The sequence below is a fragment of the Cryptotermes secundus genome, unplaced genomic scaffold (assembly GCF_002891405.2).
Source record: "Cryptotermes secundus unplaced genomic scaffold, Csec_1.0 scaffold446, whole genome shotgun sequence".
In the NCBI taxonomy this organism is placed as follows: Eukaryota; Metazoa; Arthropoda; class Insecta; order Blattodea; family Kalotermitidae; genus Cryptotermes; species Cryptotermes secundus.
Genome location: NW_019731271.1, coordinates 1,335,285 through 1,354,543, shown reverse-complemented (window position 1 = coordinate 1,354,543; position 19,259 = coordinate 1,335,285). Strand labels below are relative to the sequence as shown.

The 19,259-nt window shown below is 37.9% G+C and overlaps 1 protein-coding gene across 2 annotated transcripts in view; it reads right to left on the bottom strand.

Annotated features, from left to right (window-relative positions):
• Positions 1-1,413: 1,413 nt before the first annotated feature.
• Positions 1,414-19,259, bottom strand: part of LOC111866824 (serine incorporator 1) — a 26,534-nt gene continuing 8,688 nt past the window's right edge. Inside the window, exons 3-9 of one of the 2 annotated variants that reach the window (XM_023856115.2) lie at positions 15,356-15,552; positions 11,557-11,766; positions 10,565-10,649; positions 8,706-8,889; positions 6,211-6,396; positions 3,584-3,622; positions 1,414-1,581 (exon numbers count right to left, since the gene is read on the bottom strand). In XM_023856115.2, coding sequence (XP_023711883.1) covers positions 1,430-1,581; positions 3,584-3,622; positions 6,211-6,396; positions 8,706-8,889; positions 10,565-10,649; positions 11,557-11,766; positions 15,356-15,552 — 1,053 coding nt within the window. In that variant the 3' untranslated portion in view covers positions 1,414-1,429. The remainder of the gene's footprint in view (positions 1,582-3,583; positions 3,623-6,210; positions 6,397-8,705; positions 8,890-10,564; positions 10,650-11,556; positions 11,767-15,355; positions 15,553-19,259) is intronic. The other variant, XM_023856116.2, reaches the window with a different exon arrangement.

Genomic DNA, 19,259 nt, shown 5'->3' with positions numbered 1-19,259 from the left:
AGGGTAATGCACTGTAACAAAGGACCTATTATAACCCACAGACACCCTACAATCCTGTTCTCAGTGGACTTAATCAAATCCACTGGCTGGTCTAAAATCACAGACAGTAATTATCTTACAAATATACACTTTTAATTTTCTGGTTATGAAATAAAGAAAACAATATTGAAATGGCATATAGGAAGAAATGTTGGAATCCACTGGGAACAGTTTGAGAAATTCCTACAGATTTTAAATGTGTCATGAAGACCATGATTCTGATGTAATGCTCACCTACAACAAATCTGCACATTTAAACAAGCTGATCTCACAAGCCACCTCTTATTTTTTCAAAATAAGGAAAGTAGGCTAAAAAATAAGGAGCAAAGGCACTGAATATACTTTCTCGTATATGACTGACCATGACTCTATTACCTTGAAAACAAAAACTGACTGTTGCACAGTAGATCACTGCTGGTTGATGAGTACTGACAACAATGAAATCCATTTGGCCATAAATGCTGGTATTGAGAAAATATTTCACATTTAGGCCCCTACTATGCATAGCATTATCTTCCTGAAGATTCCACCAATGCAGTTTTATTTGGAGATATAATCTCCATAAATTACTGAAATCTAAAGACAACTGTGAGTGCTGTTTTTGGGAAAATCATTTTGTTTTGAGGCCTATCTGAAGGACCCTTACTTTTGGAGCTAGAACATTCAGATTCACTGGGAACCAACTAGGATGGATACTCTCTTGAATGCTGAATATGAATATAATCTGTCAAAAGTTTCAGGTGCCTAGCAAGGTGCACATCCATACATGTACACACAAAAGCAGCACACCAAAATTCAGTTTTNGGGGGGGGGGGGGGTATGCCAAAATCCTGAGGTTGATTTTTTTCATGATTACAGTACTTTCTCATATGTAGTACATATAGAATGTAAAATACAAATAAACCTTATTTCTTTCAAAAGGGTTGAAAACCTTATATACCAAAGACCTCACATTTTCTATACTGAGTTTAGCCACATATCTGTAACAAGATGAAGGCTACCAAAAATGTAATAAAATGTGATAAAGAAAATTGCTATGTTGTTATCACTGATTACATTTCAGTATTTTATGAGGAGGTATGTCTGTAACCAGCAGTGTATCCAGGATTGCATTAATAAATTCCTCCTTTCCTTATCTTATATCCTGTTGTGAGGATCAAATAAATTATTTTAATATGCAGATTCACAAATCAACAATGCTACTGGCATAAACTGTGGTCATTTCATCACCAATTATTTCTTTCCAAATAAAGTGTTATAAAAAATTATATTCTTCCTTATATTTCAGGGCAGGAAGACAAGTCTGACTCTGAAAACCCCACTTCTCAATATATGAAAACTACCTGTAGGAAAGTGTTTACAATTAGAAAAGAGTATATTTATGAGATACTTACGAGTACCAATTGGTCAGAGTCATCATGACATAAAGAGTAGCTAGACCAAACATGACATGGAAGAAGGACCAAGAATATGCAACTGCCTCCTCTTCATTGTCCCACACCTTTGTACCATCTGTGTGTCCACTTTCTCCTCCATCACCACCTGATCAAATTTAACACCATTTAACATTTCTTATATTGTAAGAGTTAAATAATTAATCTTATGAGTGAAACTGATAAATATAAATTGTTATGAATGAATGAAGCAAAGGAAATACAAAGTCACAAACAATTATGATACAACTACCCTTCATGATAGCAGAATCTGAAGGTTCAATATTGTTAATGCTAAGACCACCACATACCAGAGATTCTGAACCAGTTACATCCACCCACCTACCATTCTCACAATCCATTTTCCAAAGATAATCTTACTGTTATCTGCCCNAGATATAAAAAAAAAAAAAAAAAAAAAAAAAAAAAAAAAAAAAAAAAAAAAAAAACGAATTCTGTATGCATTTCCTGTCACCCTCATATCAGTTGCATGCTCACTCTCTTATAGCCGTCTGGGAATCAATATCCTAGCCATACAAGATGACCTGTGTAAATCACAAAGCTCCTAAGTGATTTTCTAATAAGCAGAAAAGGGTAAGAAGACAGAACTCTTCATAACCACCAATGTGAAAACCTCAAATCCTACACAGAAAGAGATAAATTTGTTGGGAAGAAACACATCTCTCACAAGCCCAAGAAATCTTTCTACATACTGCACAAAAGACATATCAATGTCAGATGGCTATGCCAACACAATGAAGTCAAAACATGCAGCCTATAACAAGGACCCAACTCTAGCAAACTATGAAACAAAAATTAAATATATAATTATAAATATTGTATCATAGCCTTATGTTGTGTTGTATTTCCAACTGTATTTATTTCTGATAGCACAACTTTCTCTCTCTCTCTCTCTCTCTCTCTCCCTCTCTCTGTGTGCACATGGCATCACATCAAGGAAACAGAAGTAACCACAAAGCAAGTATTTCACCGCAAGAGGTGAAGGAAACAGTCATAATGTGACAAAGCCCATGAAGTGCAAATATAATAAAACCAAGTATGGCTTATAATGAGATCTTCATTATAGCAACAACACTCTTCAGCACCATCAATTTCTTAAATGTTATATGTATGGAGAATCTTACATAAAACAAAGGCTTTATTCATTACTAGTTAAAACTCTCTTCCATATTTTTGCACTGACTGTATTCACAGTTCTATTTCTCAAGCTGTGCATGACAGGCAATCCAGACAAGTGCTGTTAACCCACCCTCAGGGCCTCTCCCTTGCATAGGAGAAGACAGTCCTTATTCCAGAATCTGAGTACTACATATCTGAGCAGCAAACTGACTTGACCTCAAGGCAAAAGTACTTAAGTGCACATATGCACAGCCCACCTAATATGCAAAAGTAAAACTGACCAACTCCTCAAAAACTCATAGTTGCAGGAGATGTTTTAGGACTATTTTTAGCACAACCTGTTGACTTCAAGGTCAACAAACCTCCAAGCTTGTTTCACTGTGTGCTGCGTCACATGGCTAATGGAAGAGAGTTGAGTTTTTTTTATTTTGTAGTCTTATAATTAAGTTAAAAGAAGCTGAAATGTTAATTATGGCAATAAGACAGAAATGCTTAGAAATGAATACAAAGCTGGAAGTAATATGCCTATGCAAAGCCAGCAGCTTATCAAATAGTGAAACAGGAAAACAGTATATGGGCTGTGTTCAACACTACTCATCATTTGGAAGAACAAATGAAAAATATGATCATCTGATCTATGTGATGAAAGACCAGGGACACAGAAATAGATGAGAAACACAGATAATATCTATTTCAATCCATGTTCTTAAACTGGTTTTGCTAGGAAATATAGGCTATGCCACACCATTTGATGGACCAATGATCAGGTCAAAAGCCAATTGTTCTGTGGCTTGCTTCCAGATCATGAACTTTGAACAGCATGAGAATGTACTACAATTTCCTCAGTAATAATGGACTATAAAAAACAAAGCATTTTGAGAACAGCAATGACTAATAATAAATAAAGCCATGAAAACAAATCATAAACAGGTAAGCAGAGTATGCGATGTTTGAAAGATAACGATTCATACCTTCATTATTAACCAACGAGAGATTTCCCTGGCCACGAACTGGAGGAAGAAACAAAAAGTGATGGTTAGATGAGACAGAAAGATGAAAGGATAAGAAACAGCAGGCTACAAGCTCTCACATATTATGTAGTTTCTGAAAGTGACAAAAAATAATAAGAATGCTGACAGAAATTAAATTTAAGCAATAAAAAGGCTTATGAAGAAAAGTTACAGCTTATTTTCCACTAAGAGTTACTATTGACTGCACATAAGATATATAATTTTTTAATAGCTGTATATTTTGCTACAAAAGCAAGATGACTTTGATGTAGGCAGCAGTCATAGCCTTACTCACAAAAAAGAAATGGAACATAGTAACAAACCATCACTAATACTGTAGTACTGTGATTTGAAAACTGTTCCCCAGAATGTCTTCACATATAAATAAAGAAAAAGTATTCTTTTAAGCTAGAATTCTAGTTCAAGAGTGTAAAAAGAAAGAATTCTGAATTCTCTTGGGCAGCTGATGAATTTAGCACAATCTGTCTGTGCTCAAAAGGGAGCAGTTATCTATAATTCAAGATGATGGCATTCTCTAATTTTAGTTTATGTTACTGCTCATGAAGGTATCTGCTTGATGCAAAAAAAAAACTTTCTCCATACCAGTCATGTGAAAGCTACATGTGAGTTCTAGGTAACTACGAGTCGAGTTGGTATTACTTTATACTAAATCAATGCTTCAATATGTGCTCCTCAATTCATTTATAAGGCAGCATGTACCTACAGCTTTTATAGCTGAAATGAGCATATCCTTATGTCTGTATCAAAGAGGATTTTCACAGAAACAAAATACAGGAATACTGGATGCTGTAACCATCACAAGAATCAAATTCCCTAAATTCTCTCACTCGCCCTATAGACATCTTGAATTGCTTACATTTCAATAAATAATTGTATTTTCTTTTGTATACCATAATTGTGCCAGGAGGTTGGAGAAAACTGCATAGTGAGGAGCTTCACAACTTTTACTCTTCTCCAAGTATAATTAGAATGATCAAGTCAAGGAGGATCACCTGGACAGGTCATGTACCATGAATGGGGGAGACGAGGAATGCATATAGGATATTGGTGGGAAAGCCAGAAGGAAAGAGACTACAGGGAAGACCAAGGTGCAGGTGGGTGGACAATATTAGAATGGATCTTAGAGAGACAGGATGGGATGGTATAGATCGGATAGATCTGGCGCAGGATAGGGAGCAGTGTAGGGCTCTTATGAACATGGTGATGAACCTCCAGGTTCCATAAAATGCTGGGAAATACCATAATAGAAGCAATCTGATATATGTTCTGAAGGGTTCCATCTTCTGGGATATGACTCTTCATAGCCACTACTGTGAGAGCCTCAAATGCAACATGACCTATGTGCTACATATATCTGCAGTCTCTAATAATAGTCTAGGATTCTATCACAATATATTTGAGGCCAAACATATTTTAAAGCAGGCTTGTGTGAGAATGAATTTTTCAGTTTCAGGTAAGACTGAGAAGAGAATCTGGGAACATTCTGAGAATCAAGAAGAGAACCAGAATTTTCTCTACATGATCAATATTTTCATGGCTATCATAATCTAAAATACTAGCCACTTTTTCACAGTGCACTGAAGTGTATTACTTTTTTGCTTTTCATACATCCTTTTCAATGGAAAGTTTTTGTTGATCACCACATTTAACACAATTCAATCCTAGGGCCATATCCTTTCTCATCATAGAAAGAAAGTGGAGTGGGAAGGGAAGGGAGAGAGCGAGAGAGATATTTTGCTCACAAATTAATTCATACTAGCATTGCCGACCACTTAAATTCGGATGGATGTTACTGTGCAAAGCAAGGGCACTTATATAAACAATCTTGATTATTTGAGACTTGAAAAATCCATGTTTGAATCAATGATGATTTATTTTCTAGATTTAATCTTAAAAAATTCTAAACCTGCACATGAGAACTTCAAAGTAAAACAAATACCAGAATCATTAGACAGAAAAAGGAAATCAATGCACTTCAACAAACCACCATTCAAGAAGATGAATCTTTGAGTGAAGACATGTCAAATCACATTTTAAATAAATTCTGAGGTCTCAATACCTTTTCTAGCAATGTGCATTTTTACACAATTTCTCTTGTCTGGAAACATTGTGAATAACAAACAAAATATGCTACTTAGTGACCAAACTATTCCAGCATCCAGCTTTAACACCCTGGCAGGTCTTTGCTTTAACATCCAGACCAGCTGCAGGGCCATTCTGCACCTCATTAACTGGCAACTAGGGATACTTTCCCTAGAAGTAATGTGGCTAGAAGAAGCTGACCACCTCCATCTAGTGCCAAGTTTAGAATGCATGATGAACTGCCTCCATGCCCCATACATGCCACAATTGTCTGACGTTTGCACAAAAGAACAAACTAAACCATTAACAGTCACATTTTACCACAGCATTAAATAGAGGTGTTACAGTTCTAAGGCATGCTAGTCAGCAAGCCCCCACCAAGTTTATTATGAGCAAATGTCACTAAAAATGTCCATACAAGGAAATCAAACAGTTATACACTAAAACCAACAAAATAAGAGTAGAAATACAGACTTAATACATACCAGCCCCACTGTCCTTGACAAGAACATGTTCTGACATGGTGATTTTAGATGAACTGGATGCTGTACGCAATGAAGAATACAGAACACAACACATCCAGATGATAAGACCCACAATACTCTCACTGTCAAAAGTGCTCTCTGACTTCAATCCAATAACACCCAGGAAGCCAGGATTGCATGGTCTATCTGCAAAAAATCATCATCACATACAAATATGACTTCAGCCTCTATAATAAAACTCAGATTAGTATCTCTGAAGAGCTAAAATCTTCTGGGTTGATCATGTCAATGTTCATCTCTTCTATATTCATCACCAGAGTCAGTGTGGTGAATGACCCTACATTTCTGATTCACCACACAAACCTTCCTGTTTGATTCATCCTGGTTTCTCGCTTGGCTTTTTTTTTTATACTGAAGATGGAAGTGACGTATTTCTCCAAAACGCTGTGTTTCAGTGGACTACATCATGTTATATCTCAGAAGACAGACTCATCATAACTATCACTGTGAGAACGTCAAATCCTAAAAAGTGATGTTTCAGAGATCTCCATCATCAGACTCAATGTGGTGTGTCAGCAAGGTATGGGCATTTACCACATTGAACCTGATGATAGAGAGTGAAGAAATGTATGAAACATTGGTTTTTAACCCAATACTGACATGACTGATTGCTTGAGAATATTTTTAGCATATTTATTTACCTCAAAAAGCTTCAAATCTTAAATTCTCAGATATGGGGATCAATACCAGAATTTGGCTGGCTCTGGTTCAGGTATGGGACCTTGTTTATCAGGTCCTGTAGAGATTAGGATGGTGACGGATTCTGAACTTTCATACAGACTACCAGGAGACAGAGGAAGTCAAGATTCTACCTCATCTTGATCAAACAACATTACAGTCATACATTTCACTATTCGATTCATTTCTGTATATGTATTGGGATAACAAGCAATCTAGCACCCTGGTTAAGTATCACAGCTTTGTGGATGACGGTACCCAAATGTTTACCTCTGTGTGACTGAAATCCCTCCTGAGTTTAAAGGCTCCCCCTTCTGATTGTATTAACATATTGTGACATAATGGCCGAAAGCTGGAATATAAGAACAAGAGACAGCCGTTGCTACACAACAGCTGGTAAATGTGCGGCGACAACTATGATACAGCATTTTCAAATGTGGTCCATGCCAAGGCTACATAGTGACAGCCATCCGGTGAATTAGACAGTAGTAGCCAGGGATGGTTAATGGTAGTCAGTGATGTCCAGGAGGCCATAGTGCAGTTGAATCAGAGAGCTGTGAGATGGTATAAAGCTCGCAATGATGTGAATAGAAGAATACACTGTTCGGATCCACTGCCACACAACAACTAGTGAAGTTGCAGCAAACTGACTGACTTGTTAAGCATGTAGATTAGAAATGGCACTATAATTAGTTGTAGCTGCAAGTTCTAAGTGTTCAATAAATTCAATTACCAATCCAAACCCTATATCTAGTCACTAACATGTGGCAACATCAAACTCATTACAGTGCATCTAGTCTCAATCTGGATGTTAACTTGTGGGTGTACAGATCTAAACACTGTCCCTTATTGCAGGATTCAAGCCTTTGTTAACATCAGCAAAATACCTTGTTACTCCTTAGTACTCTAACAGTGAACTGTAAAATACCATTTACCTTGGAAAATCCTTGGGAGGTGCTCCTGGGACTCTTTTAAATTGCACTGCAGGTGGCCCTTCCTACATTCACCTTTACTTACTTACTCATGGAGCTGAGCCATTCTAGAGGAGCCGCCAATTCTGCAACTACTCAAGAATTTCCCAGCATTTTATGGAACCTGAAGGTTCATCACCATGTTCACAAGAGCCATACACTGGTCCCTATCCTGAGCCAGATCTATCCAATCCATACCATCCCATCCTATCTCTCTAAGATCCATTCTAATATTGTCCACCCACCTATGCCTTGGTCTTCCCTGTGGTCTCTTTCCTTCTGGCTTTCCCACCAATATCCTATATGCATTCCTCATCTCCCCCATTCGTGCTACATGACCTGCCCATCTCATCCTCCTTGACTTGATCATTCTAATTATACTTATGAGAGTGAATACGCTGTAGGCTGCCAAGCAGTCAAGAAAAGAAACTGCACTTGCTATCTATATAAATAAAAACTGTAGCTATTCTTGGAATCTTAACATGGTCTTGACTACATTGTGAGGTAACTGACACCTTGCAGAATTTCCATGTTTGCAGGGTTCAGGTACCCAGATAGCCAAGAGTGGTCATTCATGTGTGCATGACATGTTAAACATGATGAGACCTGTATGGTCTGCTCTGCAGTAAGACTCTGAATCTGGCCCTCTAAGTTCCAAGAATTCATATGAGATGTTTACAGCTGGATAAGACTAAGAAACATGACTTCCCAGCATACCAGCAGTACTTAATGGATGTATGAAATCATTACAATTTACACTAAATGAAGGAAATTAATTCTGCTTACACGGCTGACTGGAAACAGATGACCAGGTGAGATACATAACATAGAGAGTCACAACAGATGACTGCAACAAGCCTGAACGGGGCTGCATCTCTTGTACGCTGGGCAGGACAGATATTATACTCACAATCACACATAAGATTAAGTTGAATGAGATGAAGAATTTGTTCAGTGCACAATCATCAGGCTGTAATGAAAAATGTATCATAACAGTACCATATTATGTTTTCATTCAATATAGTTACTATTAGAAGCTGTCACCTTAAAACAAATAACTGGTTAAATGGACAAATAAATAATTTATTTATCAAATTTAAGATTTTTAGGTATTTATATCAAAGAAATATTAAGCTGGGTCACTCATATACAATACCTTTGTCAAAAATTAAACAAAGCTCTTTATTTGTTTAAATCCTTATGCGACTCAGTAAGCATACCTGTATTAAGAAATGTTTATTTCACAAAATTTGAATCTATATTAAAATATGGTGGTATATTTTTTTTTGGGGGGGGGAGTAAATGACAGTAATGCAGTATTTAAAATACAGAAAAAAGGTCTAAGACTTATTAAAGGAGTTAAAAACAGGGTGCCTTTTAGAAATTTGTTTACTGATTTTGATTGTAACTACAATATATATTTGAGATCTTGTGCTTTATAAAAAAGAATAAGATCTATAAGACTCAATATTCTGATATTAATCAGCAGAACACAAAAGGGAAGTAAGATTTGTATGTCCAATTATGCAACATTGCTCACTGTAAATAAAGCATAATGAACATGGGAATAAAAATACATTTCCAATTAAAAAGAATAGAAAATTTTAAGGGTATTAAAAATAAATTATTAAGTTGTTTCCTATGAAACTGTGTTTATTCTCTACAAGAGTGTTTTAGTAACAATGACAGACGGTAGTTTGGTAAACTGAATTAGTTTTGATTTGATACAGAACTATATAGATGGTCTTTGAACTGTAGTCTTCACTAAACGTGTAATGCTTACTTTGCATGGATGACTTGTGTTTTTGGTGGATTAATTATATATATTGCTTTATATTAAATTGCTGGGAGTTGTCATCCATGGTTGATAAGCTATAGCATGGGGATACTGATCAAAAAAGGAACTGAATTGCACATTGTCTTGTATTATGTTTTGTACATTTTTTAAGGGTTGTTTACATGTAGTTGTTTTCAACTGACTCATGCAATTGTGCCTGCAGTTATGGATGTTAAATGAATTATCAATTATCAATGCTGAAACATGGGCTTTTACAAAGAAAAACAAAATCAAAATCCAAGCAACAGGTACAAAACTTTCAAAATTATTAATAGAAAGAGAAAACAGGATGAAATTAAACATGAAATTCACACAGAAGTAGATGGAATTCATAACTTGTGTTAGAAAAGATATGATTGTTAACACCTTGGCCATGTAACAAGAAGGGATATGTATGATATGGATAATGAGAAGGGCATCAGAATTACATTTCAAAGTGACCTATGGGATGATCCTGGACAACACAGGTTAGCTGGGTACTGGAAGACATCAAGAAAAGATGAACAAGCTGGGGGCAAATAAAAAATAACATATTGTATAGAATGGATGCTAAGAAACGAAGCAGAAAAAAAAAGGTTTATTACTGACTCAAAATTCCAATTTTAAGAAAAAATCTGTTCACCCAAAGAGGAACTGTTACATAGTTATGGATGGATGGATGGACAAAGCAAAGCTAACCTAACAAGTGTTGAATACACTGCTCCTAAATGTAATAAGTCACATCAAAGAAAAATTGCCTATGATTGTTGTGGCATCTCCTTGTGAAAAGTAACTTTAAATTATGGCTATTCTGAAGTCATGTACTTACCAGAGTGAAATAAACAAACAGCAACACTATACCAGTAATGGCCAGTGCATAGTTCAATAATGTGAAAATAAGCAATGCTGCATACCTGTAACACAAAATTACAAGTGAAGCACTAAACGAAAGAATAATCACACACTGATTTGCCATTAAATGTTATTGGCATATTGAAATAATAATAATAAAGGAAACAAAATACACAAACAAAAGACAACGCAAGGCAATTAGTTAGTTGTTACATTTATTTATGTCTTGCTGACAATTCTCATTTCTATTAATGGCATTAATGCTATCATTTAAATTACATAAATTTCCATGGAGCAGAGTCCTTCTTGAGAAGCTAATTTTTTTTATTGCTAGTGGGGTGGGACTAAGTCCCTTGTACCGCAGCCACTTCTGGCCTACTGTACCAGCCCCAGATAATAGGTGAGGGTGATTGTGGAGCAACTGGTGGAATGAAGATTGGCAGGGGAAACCAAAGTACTTGGAGAAAACCTGCCCCAGCGCCACTTTGTCCACCACAAATCCCACTTGACCAGAGCCGGGATCAAACCTGGGCTGCCGCAGTGGGAAGCCAGCGATTAACCGCTTGAGCTATGGTGTGGCCCCTTAAGAAGCTAATAATTTCTCAGCTAGTCAAGAAATTCTTCACATTTTACAAATTCCAAAGGTCTGCTCCTGTGTTCACAACAGGCTGCAACCAGATTCTATCCTGAACCAAATTAATGCAGTCCCTAGTCTCACTCACTGTTTCTGTAACACAATGATGCTGGGAACTACAATGTTATAATGTATGTAAATATACCCTACTGCTCAGAATCTCAGTATTACATTCTAATGCAGTTAGCCTTACAAATTTGTTTCTTGTTGACACTTGAAAACAGAAGGGTTACTGTTCAAAGGTTTCAGTATGTGAACTTCACACACAGCCCTACAACATGTTAAGAAATAACACTTATTATCAAAATAATGTTGCAACCATCTAGTAGCCTTACCAAGCTTTGGATTCGGTTTCCTCGTAGTTACCAACCCAGCTCTCAGCCCAGGAGTGAGCAAAATCAATGATGAGAATTAACTGGATGATGATAAACAGGAAACCTCCAATCATGCCAAAATACATCCACGTAGTTCCAAAAGAGCCCTCAGGGATAAAGAAAGCACCAACCATTCCACCGATCACCAGCAGATACTTAATGGCCCAAAAACTGTAGAAAATATAAATAAATAAATTAAAATAAATTACAAATTTGACAGTAGTTTCCTACTGATTTTTACAACAGCATGAAGGGTCTCATAAGGCAGAAGTAAAGCTCCTATCAGAAACACGAATTCCTTCAGTAAGTACGATCTGAGATTCTTGTATCAGCAGTTATGAAGAGGTCTATCTTCTGGGACATAGCACCAAGTAGTCCATTGAAAGTCAACCAACATTTCGGAGGAATATATCGCATCCCTCTTCAGGGCTGAAAAATAAGCCAATGTGAACAGACTGCATGATCCCGGAACACAGAACTCTTCTTTAAAAGGTGCTATAAAACAATTCTTTATGAAGGACTACATTTTTATACAGAACAATTAGCTTATTCTGGGCTCTATCCATCATCTGGTATACACGTATAAGACAAAAAAACCACGTTTCAGAGACTGGATCTATCTCCATCCTCAGGTGGATGGGGCAGAATAGACCTACTCAGTTGGACTCAGTCTCCGAAACGTGGTTTTTTGTCTTATATATACCAGACGATGGATAGATTCCAAAATAAGCCTAATAGTTCTGTACAGCTTACACCATCGTCAGAATCTTTTCAAGTCTATTTTCATTTTTATAGAATAAATGAGGCAGCATGAGAAAGCTCATAAAATTTACTTTATTATTGCACATACTTCTAGTGCTACTAATGTCATATTCAGATAATGCATATTTATGACCCAAAAGTGAAATGTAATGTAGCTCATGGCTTAGCATGCTGAACTTCGGATCATGCATGAATGATTATACAATCAAATCCTACTTCAGTCAGAATTTTGTTATTACTTGCAACAGTAAACATGTTATACGTTACAAGAATCATTTGTTGTTATTTTCTGGTTGGGGGTAAAAGTTATAAGTACCATTAAATTTTACAGACATAGCCTTAAATTTTTGAGTCCTTGCCAAGTAAATAATCACTGACTGACAATATTATTACAGGTATTGTCATATGTATAATTGACTACAGACAGGGATTGGATGGGTAATTGGATTTATTGACCACTTACAGATTGTAACTACAGTAACTAATTCACACTCTCTACAATTCACTACAGCATGAACTAAGTCTTTCCAGTCTGCTATGTCTTCACAAATTGTTGCCTGGTAACAGCTTCCAATGGTGGCAGTTCCCCTTACTCTGGATTCTTGAACCATCCCAGTGCCTCAGCTACCAGCTTCTAACAGCAACAGTAAATAAGGACTGAACAGAAACAGTCCTCTAACCCACTTACTCACCAACCAATTCACTCCGCTCACCCCACTCTACTGCATTAACTGAACTGAACTCAGTCGGTCACATGATATCGCCTTGGACAGGACCACACAGAAAACACTGCTTCCAACAGTAGTTCCACTGCTGCGCTTAGGCCGCTGCCTATAAACGGCCATTGCCTCATTGTTTGTTTCATGGTCATTGTCTAACAATATGCCACATTTCTACGTCCTTAAGGCTATTTTGTTCCAAATAGTCTACAGATGTACCACAATTTCATCTTTTCCAAGGGCTGTGCCTAGGATGTCTGTGATCAGGCTCACCTTCCTTCCTTCCTTGTGGCTCAGATCTCAAGGTGATAACTCTCCCGCTGCTCCCTCTTTAAGGCAGCTCATCCCAAGCAGCTCCCTTTTAAGGTGCAGGACAGTCCAGGTGTACCACCATCTCCTTCGATCTAGGGTTCCATTCCAGTTGGTGTGAACAAAAGTTCTAGAAGTGGTCAGTGCCCCCACTCCTCTTATGGTGCTAGTAGTCTCTTCTGTCATTTCAGAGGGGGCCAACCCCTCCACAATGTCCACTTACTCATGTCTGGTAACCTGATGGAATCCCAACAATTCGCTTCACAACCTCCAATCCAAAAGTCTGTCTGACAGTCTTGCTGAATGCCCTCTTGCTTCCTAGATGTAACTGCTCTTTCTGGCCTCAATCCCTTATACCACTGTTGCATTCCAGTTGTGGCCAACGTCTCTCACCAAATGTTCATCCATTAGGTGCTCCTCAAACAACACTGTCCTGCTTGGTACCTGATGACCTTGTCCCTTGCACAGTGCAGGAATTGCATGGTGGGTCAACCATCCTTGGGCAGCGGCCAACTTCTACTGGGACACACCACTGCCCAAGGTCCACTTCTTCAATGGCACCCTACAGCTAGATGCCAGTCCCCATATTTGTCCACCAGTCCTCCAATAGTTTCCTTTGCGGCCTCTTCCTTAGGGGCATGCTACTGCTCTGCTATGGCCTCTGACTTTTCTCAACCGGCTTCCACATTAATGGTGTCTCGTTTGTTTAACTTTCTTTGAAGACATCCACTGTGGCCTCCATTTTCTCTAGGTTGGGGTTCATCCTGGCCGTCATTCTTTCATAATGGGCATCTAACTTGGTATCCATCCTTTCTTGACTGGTTTTCATCTTGGCCAACACTTCTTTCAGGAGTCCTTGGTCACCTCTCTGTTCTTCTTTCAGGTGTTCTTGAACAGCTCTCATTGCTCTCTCACATGTCCTTTTATATCCTTTTGGTTGGCATATATCTTAGCAGCCATCGTTTGTATGGCGGCTACCAGATGTTTCATCATTTGTTCCATTTTTGTAGTATGGCAGTATAACAATCCAATGCAGAGTCCAATCCAACCACTTCTGACACCAGCTGTTGCAACTACATCTATAGCACTATCACTAATTCACAAACACTACAATTCAATAAAGCATGCACTAAGTCTTTTCAGTCTGCTGTCTCTTCACCAGTCATTGCCTGGTAACAGCTTCCAATGCTGGTGTTCCCCTTACTCTGGATTCCCAAACTGTCCCTGTGCCTCAGCTACTAGATTCCAGCAGTAGTAAACTAGGACTGAACTGCAGCAGTCCTTTCACTCACTCACTAACCACTTCACTGCCCTAACTGAACTGAACTTTGTCAGTAACATGATATAGCCTCACACAGAAAACACCGCTTCCAACAGTACTTCCGCTGTTGCGTGCAGGCCACTGCCTAGCAACGGCTGTTGTCTCGTCTGTTTCGCCATTGTTGCCTAGCAATACGTCTATATGCCACAGTACATTTACGATCTAACTCCAAACTAAATTTCACATATTTAGCTCCCCGATTTATTTGCTAATGCCATCATACAAAAAGCTAAATATATATTTCTTGCATGTGCCAATATTATTTGACATTCTCCAAAAACCAAGTTACATACATTTGAAAACAGAACCCTACATTTAGTGCTATTTCTGCACCAAACAGAAGAATCTGCCTTGTTCTTATTACTGACTACAGAAAACTGAAAAACTGTAAGGCTTTCAATGGTGTAATGTACATTCCAGATTCTGTGAAAACTGGCCAACTAGTTCAAAAGTTGAAGAGGGCACACATATATAGACACAGAGAAAACATAGTAACCTTTCTAATCTATTCTATTTTGTTATGGAAGGAAAGAAGCCTAAAAATAAAAAATAAAATGTATCCAAAACTGCCTCTTCAATTCTGCACAGAACAAATCCCAACTGACCAATACCATAGGTATGTATACAGTACAAATACATTAGTACAAACCCATTCTGTATGCCAGCACGAGGATCCTTTGATGTCTTCACACCAATCATAATGAGTGCCATGAGAAAGAAGAATGCAGAAAGAGCAAAGCAAAGACGATACACTGCCAGATATCCCACAGCAGACTCACACTGCCAGGATGGGTAGAGATTTAAAAGGGCTGTTGCACTTGAATCATTTGAGCTACAAAATGGTACCTATAAACAGATATATTCATTTGTAAACATTCAGTTATACACAATCAGGGCAATAACATATACTAATCTCTCATTTCATGAAAATGAGGCATTCCTTCACAGTTGTTTTAATATGAAAATTAATTAAATGAATATGGTTTCCTGTTAATTTAACCATTTGACTGATACACCCCACCGCAAAACTACCAGCTAGAAAAAATCCAGTTGATTGTGGTAAGTACAACTGCACAGAGAAATCTAGAATAATTTACTCAAATGACCTTCAAACATTAAGATGAATACATCACGTGTGAGGCCTGCCTTTCCTCTAAATGCATGTATGTCATATCTCATGCCATATATTGGCAGCAATACTATACTAACTGATTAATGACAAGCCAATGTCTTTGGTGCTTTTAGCTGTGGTGTGAAAAGTGTGAAGAGCAATAATTAGAGGAATGGTGTCCTGACAAGCAATAAGTAACAGTATGAGACACAGTACTGGCCATGGTAGCCAAATGGTCTAAGGCATGCACTGTCTTTGCTCGCTTGGAAGCCGGGATTGTGGGTTCAAATCTCACTCAGGGCATGGATGTTCAGTTTGTATGTGTGTTTGTGCACATCTTTCTGTATTTGTGCCCAGGTAGAGGCCTTGTGATGAGCTGATCACCCGCCCAAGGAGTCCTATCGAATGTCTAAGATTTAGTAAACCGAAGTGAAACAGTTTCATGGAGGTAGGCCAAGGCCCTAACTGGAACCGGAGCGCCAAAGGTGGGAGAAAAAAGATACAGAGGATACATATATGAACTTATTTCGTTACCATTATCACCGTTGTCGTCATCATCATCATCATCATCAATCATGACTCATGCCATCACATCCATTCCAATGCCAATACACCCACAACACATACTGTCACGTGTATGACTGACTGCAGATGCATTTTGGATTGAAAATGGGATTTATTGGTCTCTTATACAACTCATTACTACACTTTACATCTCACTGTCACACATATCAGTTCTCAGTCTGTTACGGTCTCCACTAGCCATTGCTTGGTAGCAGCTTCCAACAGCGGAAATTCCCTTTCCCCTGGGATCCTGAACTCTTCCCAGCCTCAGCTACTAGCTTCTCACAGCAAAAGCTCACAGCAACCGAACTGCAGCAGTCCTATCACTAACTCACCAACCAACAACTCACTCCACTCATCTAACTCTCACTAACTGTCCTGCTTATAACATCTCGGCACAGACCACACAGAAAACACCATTCCTCGGTTGCTGTTCAACTGCTGCTTAGCAGACCACGCAGAAAACATCATTCCTGTTGTTGTTTGAGGGTCGCTGCCTAGCAATGGCCACTGTACAGTTGCGTATCTTGCTGTTGCCACCTAGCAATGGGTCTACATGCCATAATATATTTATTATAACAATGAGTGCTCCCAAGTCATGATGGAAGGCAAGATATTTTGAGATAAAACACAAAAATTGATAATGCTCTGTGCACATTAAGTAACAAACAATATAGTGGCTATGTGAGGCACAGGAAGTGTGGTGGGCAGAGCTGAGACATACATAGGACTTAGTATGGTCTCACAATAATAAAAATTCATTACACATACCAAAAACATGTATTCATTTTCAGGTGCATTAACACAAAAATGTACCGACTGACTGTCCATATAATGTGAAGTTCGTGTATTATTAAACATCAGTATTAGTATACGAGATCAAAGTTTTTCATGGCAATGAGTTGAGTGATCTGGCACTCAGACAGAAAATAAAATTGACAGACACTATAAATTTCTCTACCAGCTATTATTTTTGACATTACTACTATACACTCTATTTTTCTATGTAAAAGGTTTGTTTGTTTTCCATGGAGGTTGAGATTGCAATGCTGCTTAAAGCATATGTACCTCTCACTACTGCCTGGTGGTCCTATCCATAACTACTGACATCTGAATCTCCAAGGATAAAGGAAATCAAAAGCTTGGACTTCTATATGACTGGGCCATATGCATGCAAAGTTCATATCACAAAATCTTCAGCTCATTTGGCAAATTCAAGTAATATCACTTTAGACTGATCAGATAAGGCAACATCATTTGCAAAGTCTCCTTAACACATTAAGGACCGGCGATTTAAATATTTAAATCACCCTGGGGCCGCCATTATTAAACCTACTATCCTAACTTGTGCACTGTTCACTTTGAAAATTAATATAAAATCTCCTAATTAACTTTATGAACTAAAATTTTTGGAGAAGACTTACCAATGCTCCTAGAAGTGTCTGAGGGTGTGATATTTCTGGAAACATTCCCCTTTGTGAAGTGGCATTACACAGAACTTGCAAATGTAGATGTACTCCTTTTTTTGTGAACTGTGCAAACACGGCATTGCCTAGAAGGATGCTTCCCCTTGGAATGTTCACTCTTCACAATTTTCACAAGGGTATGTTTCCACATATCACCCGAGAGTCACCCTGGGGAGTCCACATGAGGCCTGTGTGGGGTGGGAATTGATGGGCCCAGTCGCACTAAGTCTCTGTCTGACTCTGGTTCTGCCGCCACCATCTGGTCTGTAGCCCAGGCCTTTGCCACATTCATCAGAAATGCTTTGTATTTCAATTTTGAATCAGGGTTTAGATTTTTGTAATTTTTTTTAGATTTTTCACTGTCCCCGCAATGTTATTACCCGCATTATCGTCGGAGCTACCGTCACTTTTACTGTCTGTGGCCACAATTCTTTGTTCTCCCCTGTCACTGTCGCTCTCTGAATCACCATGACTACGCATCTCACAAGGCAGGTCAGCTAGCCCATCGGAGAAGAATTTGTCCTTGTACATACTCCACCACTAACTACTGGCTGATACATACAGCTTGAAGAGCAGCAAAGCATTTTCCTTTATAGTGGGCTAAGAAAACAGCGAGGTCAAGTTACTGACAAGTAAGCAAACATTTCAGAGTTTTATTATGCAGCTGTGTGCAACCTGGGTGGTGTCAGAGCAAGGTATAGCGTGTTACAACCTAACGTGTCTTAAAATCATGATATCATGCGACCGGTCCTCAAACTGTTAACAATGATCAAGTTGTGAGGATGAAAGACGATTACAATGATATACAATGGATATGACTTATTACAGGTTACAACCCAGGTATATCCTGGAAAGACTGAAGAAATCTATGAGAAACCTCTAGTGGAACAGCCACTTTCAGGGCTAGAACCCAAACTAGGTATTCAAAAATCATGACATTACTAGGGCCCAGATTTTTATGACCTAAAAACTATAAATATATGCATGCACTTATGACCCAAAATTATGTCAAATATGACCTAAAAAGTGTAAAATATGACCTTAAATATTAAATGGGACATAAAATTTCACAATTTTAATTAAAGATAAGAATAAAATAATTAAGAATAAAATTAAGAATAAAGATGATGAATATATGATAGTAGGTCCTACTTACCAAATTAGCCCTATTATGTCTCTGAAGGAAAGAAAACTGATGGAATTTCGACATTTCGTACTGGATTAAACCATTCATTGCTTTCTTTTTAATACTGATATTTGCATTCATATTTTAGACAAACACTGGTGCACATGGTATGAACACTAACTTAACTCTGTTATCTAAAAACACCATTTAAAAGAACACAAGCTATTCACGTCTCAATTTTCACTGTTACAATTGCAATTTATAACTACATGCATTTTCAAATTTT